At 42.7% G+C, this 11,747-nt stretch overlaps 1 protein-coding gene across 1 annotated transcript in view; it reads left to right on the top strand.

Annotated features, from left to right (window-relative positions):
* The window catches only part of NPEPPS (aminopeptidase puromycin sensitive), a 60,277-nt gene that overhangs the window by 38,791 nt on the left and 9,739 nt on the right, over window positions 1-11,747 (top strand). Inside the window, exons 13-21 of the mRNA XM_025194460.1 lie at window positions 903-966; window positions 1,813-1,952; window positions 5,479-5,613; window positions 6,979-7,198; window positions 7,839-7,981; window positions 9,162-9,218; window positions 9,699-9,806; window positions 10,387-10,542; window positions 10,645-10,692. Of these exons, the coding sequence (XP_025050245.1) occupies window positions 903-966; window positions 1,813-1,952; window positions 5,479-5,613; window positions 6,979-7,198; window positions 7,839-7,981; window positions 9,162-9,218; window positions 9,699-9,806; window positions 10,387-10,542; window positions 10,645-10,692 (1,071 nt within the window). The remainder of the gene's footprint in view (window positions 1-902; window positions 967-1,812; window positions 1,953-5,478; window positions 5,614-6,978; window positions 7,199-7,838; window positions 7,982-9,161; window positions 9,219-9,698; window positions 9,807-10,386; window positions 10,543-10,644; window positions 10,693-11,747) is intronic.

Below are 11,747 nucleotides of genomic sequence, written 5' to 3'. Positions count from 1 at the left end.
GCAGGAGCTCCCAGTTGGTGCTATGGCTAAAAGCTAGCATGACCTGCAGATGTATAAATGGAAGTAAGATGTGGCTTAGCTCTGTACGTGGTGGTAGTGAGGTAACAAGGGAACACTGCATCCAGTTTTGCTGTCCACATTTTAAAAAGGATGTTGAAAAATTGGAGAGCATGCAGAAAAAAGCGATAATTTTCTTGAGAGCTGGTGAAGATGTCTTAGTGAAAGATTTGAAGGTCTCGGAGAGAGCAGAGAGACCATTTAGTGTATCATAAAGTTCCAAAGGTGACTTGACAACGTTATACAAATACCATCTCAGGAAAATTAGTACCAAGTATTTTCTGTTGGGAAAGGCAGAACAATCAGTAAGACATAGCAAAAGTGAGACAAATTAAAATAAAAAAGGGACGTGGTTTTAACAAGGAAAGTGAATAACTGTTAGAACAACCTCCCAAAGGAAGTGCTGTATTCTCTCTCTCTCTAATGTTTTCAAATCAGGAAGACCGTTTTCTGGAAGGATACACTAGCCAAGTTAATTATCCTACAGTTAGAAGCAAGTTATTGGGCTTAATACAGGTTTAAAAGAGTGAAATTTGGCCTACTGTTATACAGGAAGAAAAAGTTTATGATCAAATGGTCCCTTCTGGCCTTAAATTCTCTCAATCTAAGTATGCTGGGACTCACTGAATTTACTGGATAATATACTATATATCAGCTTTTAGTTTTGCTGTTTTCTAGAAAAGAGCCTTCAGCCTCAGTAGTTTGGACAGTGGGAGTAGAGGTTAACATTTTTTTTTAGAAAACACCATTTTGCAGTTTTTCTGAGGTTTTCATGGGAATATTCTTTAATTGTGAAAGCTCTTAAACTTGTTAATGCTCCTATAGAATTAATTTTCCATTTTTAGCAAGAAGAGGACAAAGTATTGAAGTTAGTCCAGAAGAAATTCTGTGCCAGTGGACCGTATACTGGTAAGATGAGGATTAACAGAAGTCCAATGTGCATCATATATTATGCAACAGCAGGCAACATTTGCACTGTTTGATTACATGGGCAGGTGCCTTTTCTAGAATTTATGTGCTCTGGGGTGGAGGGGAGAGCTTTTAATTAAAGTGGCTCTGAGAGCACCTCTAATTAAAGCTCCCACAGCATCATGTGTATTCAGTGTCCTACAGAAGTCTGGCACATGTATAGGTGCCCTATATGTTTAGATCAGGGGTTTTCAACCTTTTTAAATAAGTGTACCCCTGGTGGCCGGACATGGAGTGGGGGGGAAGGGGTGGTGTGCAGCCAGATATGGAGCAGTGGCAGCCACCGCATGCGAGCTTTCACCCTCCTTCCCCCCCATGTCTGGCCGGCTGGGTGGTGCCTGTGCGGCCCACAGAGGGGCACTGCTACTCTTGCCCCGCCCTGTCCCTACTCCTCGGAGGCGCTGGCACGGGGTGGTGGGTGACGGCACTTGGTCCCCTGCCCATGCATACCCCCAAAGGCCTTCCCGCATACACCCGGTTGACAACCCCTGGTTTAGATGCTTAACTTCAAGTTTTAAGAAGTATATGGGATAGGAATCTGTTAGACTTGCATCCGTAACCAAGTAAAAACTCCTTGTATGAGAGCAAGGTCAAGCTTGTATTTATAACTTAAATCTTTTCAACACAGAATTTTTTTGACTTCTCAAAATAAGCTGTTGCTTTAAGCAGTCGTGTGGAGGCTGCTACTGTTGAAATTTGCTACATCAGGTGAAACGTCTCAGTATTGTATTGTTTTTTGCATTCCTTTTTCCCTCAGGCCTTTCTCTTTTCTCTTCCCTTGTTTAGGGGAGGACTGCTCACTGTGGATGATTCCCATAAGTATTTGTACAAGTGATGACCCCACCTGTGCCAAAATGCAAGTGCTGATGGACAAGTCAGAGCTGACAGTGGTGTTGAAAGACGTTAAACCAGACCAGTGGGTGAAGGTGAGTTTGCACAGAGGGGGCGTATCCAAGGGACTTAGTTTCAGTCTCATTGAGATGTTCTGTAGTGCTTTGAGGGCTGTTCAGTTTCTTTTCCTGCTACCTGTTGTGTTCTCATCTCACTTTGTGTTTGGTGATGTCTGTCTGCAACTGCCTTTTATTGGCAGTGCTCCATAACACTTGCTTAGTAAGGTCCAGTTCCTTTGAGAGTTGCCTTTTTAACAATGGCCTGGGCAACACTGACTTGCAGCAATTAGGAGCTAAAGCCCAGAACAGCTGAGTGATGCCATCAAACTGAGGCAGCTTTTGAATTGAAATGTGGTGGCTTTTTGTGTATTCCCATAGCAACCATAGCTTAGCTAAAGCCTATCCTGAGCAAAAATGGTCCTGTTTATCTTTTTGTTAGTCTGAATGCTTTGTTACTGGCTATCACCAGGCTACTACAAATCTGCAAATAAAAAAATGAGTGTTATTCATATGTACTGTTTAATACCTCAAAACTGAAAGATGATTATCTGCTGAGATTGCTGTCACATGAGCCCCTTAGGTTAAGAAATAATCGAGTTAGAGCTGCGCTCTAAGGAATGACTCTAAAATGACATTGTGGGTTAGTCTTTCACAGATTCCATATCAAATGTATTTGTTTTCCATCTATCAGGCCATATATGTACCCTGGGATTAGAGAACCAAGCTAGGTTTTCCCTGTTAAGAGTTTTGTATAGTCAAAGCAAGACTCGCCCTTGCAATGTCTTTGATGGTCAGTGATGCCTGACGAGGAAAGAACCCAGCGCAGTCCAAGGTGAATTTTCAGAGATGGCAGTTTGAAAACAGTTGTGAACTGATGCCAGCCCTTTGCTGTGTTTTGAGGCATCAGTGTATGTACATCAATGGAAACCTGTTGTACTGGCATAGACTTGCAAACTGGGGTAGGTTGCCCTGCAACAAACTGTTTGCTCTGGTGTCCTGAGATATATCTGCATGTAAATCATGTTGTTTTGAAGCAGGTTATATTAGTGTGCACTGACCTGTACTAGTCTACTTACTAGTATTAGTTTACTCATTTCATAGATGAGGTATCTTTATGCTATGCTACTTTTACTTTTGTCGTGCTAGAATGGACAGACCCTGAAATTATTTGACATGGAGTCAGTGGGGCACATCTGGAACCCCAGTTTTTTTATTTGTCTCTTTCCAGTATAGAGCTTCATTTTTAATTTCCTTAATCTCCTATCCTGTGTAATTCAAACATTTTTTTTGCTTCAGTCATGGTAATATTTTTCTGAGATTTTGACTTTGGACTCCTAGGTGAAGGATAAATACTGTTTTATTTAGATTTTAACAGATGGCATTGTAAGAGATTTAAAATGGAGTAACACCAACAGAGTATGAGACTTCTGTCTGTCTTAACTGGGTGATAATTTTTCAAAGCGTTGTTGAGGTAATTTCTACTTCAGCATTGTTAAGCCATCTGATCCAGTTGCCTTGAATCATTGCCATGTAATTTTACATCAGATGATATACAATTTATTCAGCCTACTTACCATGAATCACTTTTGAACATGTTTCTTTTTTGCGGGAAATGGAAAGAGATCTCTGCAAATTTTTATTTGCAAGATGTGAATGGTTCCTGAAGGTGCAGTAACAGTACCAATATCAGAACTGGATTTAGTTGTAGAGTGAAGTTAGGTGCAGCACTTCTGATCTTCTCTTTAATGTTTAGATGCTTGTCTACATTCCGTCCCTTTTTATGAAGCCTCCACATTAAAGCATTCTAGGTTCTAATGTGGGCAGACAAAATACAGCCCAGGGGCCGGATCCAGCGTGCTGGACCATTCTGTCTGGCCTATGGGGCCCCACCAAAAGACAATTATTACAGGCCCATGGCTGCCCCTCTGAAAGCCAGTAGGAGGTGTGGGCTTTCAGAGGTTGTGCACTATTGGGTTGGGCCAGGTCTGTGCCTCCACTTCCATGGGACTCCCAGCACTCTAGCTGGGAGCCCCACGTGAAGACACGGAACGGGCCCAGCCTGATGGTTTAAGGATTCCGGCTGTGGTATCAGGAGCCGCACAGAGCCGTGCGTGATTGGGTGGGGCCAGCTCCGTGCCACCATGTGGGGTTCCCAGCTGGAGTGACATTCGGTCTGGGAGCCACGTGCCATTGGGCCAGGCCAGGTATGTGGGGCTCTTGGCACTGCTGCCAGGAGCCACGTGCCATTGAGTCAAGCCAGGCCAGGCTGGCTCTGTGCTTCCATGTGTGGCTGGAGTGCTAGGAGCCTCACGTGAAAGCATGAAGCCAGCCCAGCCTGATGGTGAGTGGCTCCCCCTGGCTCCTGGCACTCCAGCAGGAAGCTGCATGCCATCGGGCCTGGCTAGCTTTCTACCGCCACATCCGGGTCAGGCCAGCTCTTTGCTGCCATGTGCAGCTCCTGGGACTCAGCCAGAGCCACCACTAGGGGGTGCCACAGGGCATGGGCACCCCAAGGGCCCACCACTACCTGGTGCTGTTGCTGCCGCTGAGAGTGGGGACTGTACGCCATGGGGGCAGGGGAGTGTGTGTGGGGGGGTGCCTATGTGCGCACACTACTATATTCACAACCCCCACACACATCCCATGCCCACCATACATACACCCCCATCCTCACACATAATATACAAGAGTAAGATTTTATTTTGAGCTATTATGCAATCTCCTCTATATACAGTACACAAACACATAAATTAGGACAAAAATGTTTTTGAAATAGTTAAAATATTTTGTAGTAGATGTTTGATACTTATTACATGATTTTGTGTTTTTTCTGATTCCAAGATGGCAAACCCTCCTCCCAAAAGGAGTACTTCTGGGGGCAAGGGGAGGGATTTCCAGTAGCGGGGGTCAGGGGATAGGGGTGGGACTTCAGGGCCAAGATGGCAACCGGGGACATGGCACCCATCAAGGGGCAGGCTACCCTTGCAGCCCTTGACTGCTCGCTAAAAGTCGTTAAGTGGCCCTCCAGCCAAAATAATTGCCCATCCCTGTTCTAACACCATTTCTGTACCTTGCTTTCCTAGAGACAGACATGTGACGAGACTGACCCATCCCCCTTCAGGTCTATTAACACATTTAATTTCAGACTTCAATTCAAAATTGTCTTCTTTGATGTAACCCTCCCTGAATTAAGTCCACCCCACCCTGAACCAATTTCTCTTCTCTTCTCCTCTAGTTTAACCATAGCCTCTGTTTCCGGTATACAAATTCGTCATTATTAGCCCAAGAGCTCTTGCCTCATCATCCTGCCTTCCTATATTTCTCTCCTTTTGTGTGCTTTATTTCAGATCTTGGCTTTCTTTCCTCTCCCTTACTAGGAATTCTAAATTCTTGCTTACAAGAAAGTTGTGACCTTTTCAATGACTGTGACTGATTTTCCTGCAAAACACTGAAATATATGGAAGTTAGAAAACTGTTTCTGTGTAGTCCAGAAGGACAGCGTGTTGGCTTCTTTGTTCTGTGCTAATGAACTTGTTATTGTTTTTGTTTTGGTGCATTTCAGTTAAACCTGGGAACAGTAGGGTTTTATCGTACTAAATATAGCCCTGACATGCTGGAGAGTTTAATACCAGCGATCAAAGATCTCACCCTACCCCCTGTGGACAGACTTGGGTTGCAGAACGATCTCTTCTCTCTGGTGAGCAATCCTTATCCTACCCTGTGTGGTCTGCTTTGTGAATGACTAATAATCAAACCACAGTTACTGTAGAAAATAGTATCTGAAGAGCCAGGCTCAGTTCCTGGAGGCGAAGCACCTTTGCAATTTCTGCATATATATACGATTAGCTTGACAAGCATCAACTTGCATGACGGACTTAAATCCTGTGGCACAAATATGAGCCTACAACTCTGTTTTGCTGTTTTCCCTGCGGGGATGTTTTACACTTGAGTTTTTTTATGAACTGAAAATATTTGAAAATTTCCCCTGGCTTTTTTCAGCTGAGTCAGGAAATATTCCTGACTTCCTGCAAGGGATTTGAGCAGAGGGCTTGTCCAAAGAGTCTGTCCACTGTCTTTCCTTGGTGGGGAAAAATATTTCATGCCCCCATATTACATACTTATTTTTGCTGTTGTGGAGGATTTGAGCACTAACTGTGAAGTTATCACTCCCCTTCTTTCTTTCCTGAAATGGGCTTGTTGCTGAAGAAGTGACTTGTTTTCGACTCTCACTATGTAAAAGCAGAGATTAGTGTTAAAATCAGATGCACCAGCTTCTGATTGTCACCTCTTAGAATACACAAATATCTCATGAGGTGGGCTTTTGGACCTGTTAGCTGCTGTAACTGAAGCCACACTGCGTTGCCAGGCAGCAGTCAGTTAAGGGCTTTTAAATACAATTTGAGACTGCATTGACTTCCTGCAATTTAATAGAGGTAGGAATGGGCTAAAGCTTGTAAAGTTTGTCATGGTTTAGGCAGCAGTTTTTAAGGGAATGCTGTCAAGTGTTGCACTGGGAATAGAAACGTTTTCATGATACTCTTAAGCACTTATGTAGATGTTTCCCTGCAGTGCTAGAAGTGTAACAGTTTTGTGCCAGTGCATGAGAACTGGGAATTGAAACTGACCTCTCTAGTTACACTGTCCGAACTGAGCAACAGCCAAAAAAGTAAACATAATAAATGATAGCAAGTAAATGTAGGCATGTTTAAACACCCTTTTTAGTCTAAAATTAGATTTCAGTAGAAGCAGTATCTTGAGTATCAGTGGTCTTTGGTGCTCTGGTTGAATACTAGTGACTTTGAGAAAGTCCCTTAACTATGTTGCCTCAGTTTTCCCATCTGTAAAATGGGGTTTATATCCTTTGTTAAAATTGCTTTTTCTGTGTGTGAAAAGCACTGAGTGTTTTGAGCAGGCAGGTAAGACTTTCAGTAGAATTTGCCCACACACCCACCCCAGTACTGCAGACCAAGAAGAGGGAAGAATGTTAGATTTTTGTGGTGAACTGTTGAATGCATCAGTGCTATTCGGAGATGAGATTAATCTGTGTCTTTTCCTCTCCCAGGCCCGAGCTGGAATCATTAGCACTGTAGAGGTTCTAAAAGTCATGGAGGCTTTTGTGAATGAGCCCAATTATACTGTGTGGAGCGACCTGAGCTGTAACCTGGGGATTCTCTCAACTCTCTTGTCCCACACAGACTTCTATGAGGAAATCCAGGTGTTCGTGAAAGATGTTTTTTCACCCATAGGGGAGAGACTTGGATGGGACCCCAAACCTGGAGAAGGTAGGAGATATTAATTTGCATAACATAATAGAATAGTGTTTTGAGAGAGTGCTATGTGGTTAAGAATTTGAAGGATGAAAAATTGACAAATTGTGGCACGGCTGTTAGTATCTTTAGAAAAAAATTCTCATATTTTCCTGTCACAGTTGGAGAGCTGACAAGTTATGATCTTTCTAGTCTGTTTTTCTGTACCTTGAAAAGAAACTATGGGTCTGCATCTGATAATGCAAACACTTACAAGGCTGAAGAGAAATCTTATGTATCTAATATCCATGCATGCTTTACTTATCCTAACCAATCTGAGTCACAATATAGCAAAGCACTTAAGGCTTGACTGGACATTATATGGGTCATCAGATAATGCAGATTGCAGATCTAACTATGTCTAGCCTGTGAAATCCCCTTCCCATGACCCTCCTATCATTTCCCTTTTTAAAAAAGCAGTGCATTCTCAAATCAGAATCATGGGAGTGGAAAAAGCCTATTTTCTATAGATAGTCTCAAATATGAGGGAGGGAAGTGAGTTATGCAGTTACATCTTATCTCAATGTCTGTATGTGCTAAGTATCTTGTGAATTCAACTGTTTATGCCCCAAATTAACTTACTGTCTTTCTTTTTCTCTCCACTCCTGTTTATCAGGTCATCTAGATGCACTTCTGAGGGGCCTGGTTTTGGGCAAACTAGGAAAAGCTGGGCATAAGGCAACGTTAGAAGAAGCACGCCGCCGGTTTAAGGACCATGTGGAAGGAAAGCACATCCTGTCTGCTGACCTGAGAAGTCCTGTAGGTTACCTCAAACTTCTGAAGGATCCCATCCTACTCTTGACTTAGTCCTTTGTTTTGTATTCAACTTTTGTAGTTACAGTGACCAGAATTAATATTTTTGCAGCACTTTCTGCTTTCAATTTTATCTCTGGCTTAGGTTTGTACAGAGCAGATCTCCACCTTGGTCCAACAAGCCCTTTTATTTTTGGCATTTTGCTTCTGGCAGGATTACGGTCCAGACCAGTTCTTTGGAACATGTTGGTGAATTCATCCTCATTCCCTTTAGCAAAATAAAAAAAAATCACTGTTGCAGCATTAAGACTTGCTTGTTAAATGCATTTCTGCCTTGTCCTACATTGAATGTTGCTAGCTCCTAGACAGTAGTTCAGTTTAACCTCTTACACTACTGGCTGTCTCCAGACAGCCAGATAAATGAAGGCTTATAAGAGTGTATATACATCTGTCACTAGTGGGTTAACCTACTTAATTGAGACCTTTTAATCTTTCACTTGGATACTATTTAGGGCATTAAAAAGGTTTCCAATGTCATGAAAACCCTTATTGTATCAGTTCTCAAACCAGGGGTTCAGAGTTGCAGTGGTCTGGGGTCAATGCCAAAAAAGAATGGATTAGATCAAGGCAGTAGTTTTCAGACCAAATTCCTCTTGAGTTACCAGACTCAGGAAAAGTGACCCTTATTTAACTGAGAATCACTTCACCATGGATTTTCTTTTTGAAATTTTCTGTAGGCACCACCAGTCCACCCTTTAAATTAACAGCCAAAACAGGTTTCCAATTCTGTAACTGGATTAAAGTTTAGTAACATTCTTTAAAGCAGTGGGTTTTGGTTTTTTTTTTTAGCTTTGGTGTTCCTTGAGGTGGGCGCTGCCAAAATTAGGATAGAATTGAGGTTCTGAGGACAAGGAGAAAGTGGATTTTAAAAATATGTCTGTTTTGTGACAACATTAGACCAGTACCAGTGCTTTCAGGATTAGTAAACCTCTCCAAAATCTGGCTGCACACCAGTGAGGAGAGGAGTTTGTCACTGCAGATGATTTTCATTGTAAAAATTGCCTATTGTACCTTGCCTGTACACCAGTTATCCTTATTCCCATCTCTTGCTGAAGTAGCTTAGCTTTCTATTTCTAAAAGCTTGTTTATGAAGTTCTTTCATGCTTTGTGTTCCTTTCATTCTTAGGTATATGTAACAGTTTTGAAGCACGGAGATAGTACTACCTTAGACACTATGCTAAAGGTGAGTGGACAGTTATATTGCCTTATGCTCCTCTCAACTCTATCCATTTGCATAGGCAGGAACTAAACATTCCACCCTGCAAACTGCTCCAAGTAGTTCATCTTCTGAAGGTGATGTGAAAAACAAGGCCTTGCTGTGCTACTCTTTGGTCTCACACAGTGTTAAAGTGCCATCTAGTGGGCTATTGCATATACCATTGCTCAAAGGAGTAGTTCTCCTTGTCCTTATATTAATGAAGTGGTGAATTAGTTTTGATTCCCAATTGGCAACACACTCTGCTACTGGATATGTAATGTGGAAAATAGTAAAAATATTCACAAGCAGTGTGATACCATAGGTTCAGATTATAATAAGCTATCCTTGAATGCCAGCCCTGCAGCTCCAGTGTAGCATAGGAGTTTTATTAATAATGGATATGATCCCACATGGCATGTGTTCCTAAGCTGTGAGTATGTTAATGCTTGTCCTTTTTCCTTGCAGCTTCACAAACAAGCAGATATGCAGGAGGAGAAGAACCGGATTGAACGAGTTCTCGGAGCCATCTCTCAACCTGAACTGATTCAAAAAGTTCTCACCTTTGCACTTTCAGTAAGTTACCTACCAGGAAAGCTGATGCTTCCTTACTTCACAGGAAGGGAGATTGTGTAGAAAGCATGGGAGATCACAGGGTGAAGTGGAGAGACCTGTGGTAGGATGTAGTGTTATAGCTACTTTTGAGAAGGACCCACTATTCACTGGCCTGGTTGCCAGTCTTCTAGAGCTGGGACGGCCAGCCTTTTTGGTAGGTGTGCCATAAATTAGCGTTGCATCCTCTGAGTGCCACTCTGTTCCCCTCCCTAGCCTGATCTATTCTTCTTTCTGTCCCCTGCCCTATCTGCTGCTGTATTGCCCGTCTCCTTCCTAGTTTGCTGTGTGCCACACATAGAGGCTTCCCCTGTCATTTTTGACATTCATGCTGCAGGTTGGCCACCTGTGTCCTCACTGCCTAGATTTCTGAAGATGGGGGTATCAAGAGGGCTAAAAGGTGTTGCCTTGCATATTGGCATTTTTAATGCTCAGATTAGATTGAGTTGGGTTCCCTGTCTTCAGAGTTGGTGTGTTTTATGACAGAGTCTTTGGGAAACTTTGAGACAACTTGCTTGAATGGGTGCTTCCTCTTTCTTTGCAGGAAGAGGTACGTCCCCAGGACACTGTGTCTGTTATTGGTGGAGTAGCTGGAGGCAGCAAGCAGGGGAGAAAAGCTGCCTGGAAATTTGTAAAGGATAACTGGGAAGAACTTTATAACCGTTACCAGGGTGGATTCTTAATATCCAGACTAATAAAGGTATGCTCAATTACTTGGAAAATGTTGGGCATATAATTTAGCACATCTAAACAGCTATATTTTTTAAAGTTCCCCTAACCTAAATGTTTTTTCTCTTTCCAGCTTTCGGTTGATGGATTTGCAAATGATAAGATGGCTGCAGAGGTTAAGGTAAAACTTATCTGACATAAAAGAACAGCTAGCTTTGTCTGGATGGGCACAATATTATCTGGACAGAGCATATGATGGGGGAGCCAGAAGCTCCTGATTTCAAATTTGGTTCTGCTCTTGTTTCTGGCTGTGATTTTAGCCATGTTACTTAACCCAGTCAACATGAGAGTTAACTTAAAACTTGTTTGGGTTTTTTAAAAAAATGACTTAAGGTACGACAACATGAATGAGTTTACCATTAGGTAAACTATGGAGTGAACTCAGTGTGACAGCTGCTGTACAGCAACATGCCGATGTGCCTGGCTCTTATCCTGTGACTCTTCAGTGAAAAGTGGGGTGTAGCATAGTATGGAGTAACAGCTTGCATATAGGTAATTACCTTAGAGTAACTGATGATAGAAGTTTACATCCTAGCTTACCTCATAAGTTGTTCCTGTGCCCGTGCACTGTGATAAACATGGATTTGTCCCTGTTTGAAAACTTATTTTGGTTTAGTTTACATTGATTCCTATTTGATTCTGACAAAACAGAAATAAGTGTGGTTTAAAGCAGAATAAGTTTCTTTGCAGCATTGTGCACAGATATAATGAAAATTTAAATTTACACCCACCCTTTTCATGTAAAATGCCTCTCCTACCATCTGTGAATTGGAAACACCTACCTCAGAATTGAAAGTTAACTGACTAATCTTCATACTTTTAGTTTACATACTTTCAAGACTATATAAGCTGCATAAATTGGACTGGGTGGTAGCACTACTATAATTAAGGATGAGACCATATCTTAACTGATTTATGTGCGGGCCGGCTCCCGGTCCCGTCCTCGCCGGGTGCGAGCCGGGCCCGTCTGTGTGCACGCGGGCTGTGGCCGGCAGCCCGGGCACGCGGGGCCGGAGAAAAGTCGCGGGGTGGAGCAGTACGCTTGAGCTAGAATCAGTCACGGAGGCGTAATGGTTGATTGAAAAGATTATTTACTTACACCGGAGATGGTCGCGGTGTAGGCTGGTCAGTTTCCCAGGTACAGCTCCGCTTCAATCCTCGTTGGAGGACTCTAAA

This window comes from Alligator sinensis, unplaced genomic scaffold (assembly GCF_000455745.1).
Source record: "Alligator sinensis unplaced genomic scaffold, ASM45574v1 scaffold2168_1, whole genome shotgun sequence".
NCBI lineage: Eukaryota > Metazoa > Chordata > Crocodylia > Alligatoridae > Alligator > Alligator sinensis.
Note: the sequence above shows the minus strand (reverse complement) of the source record. Positions and strands in the feature narration are given on the sequence as shown.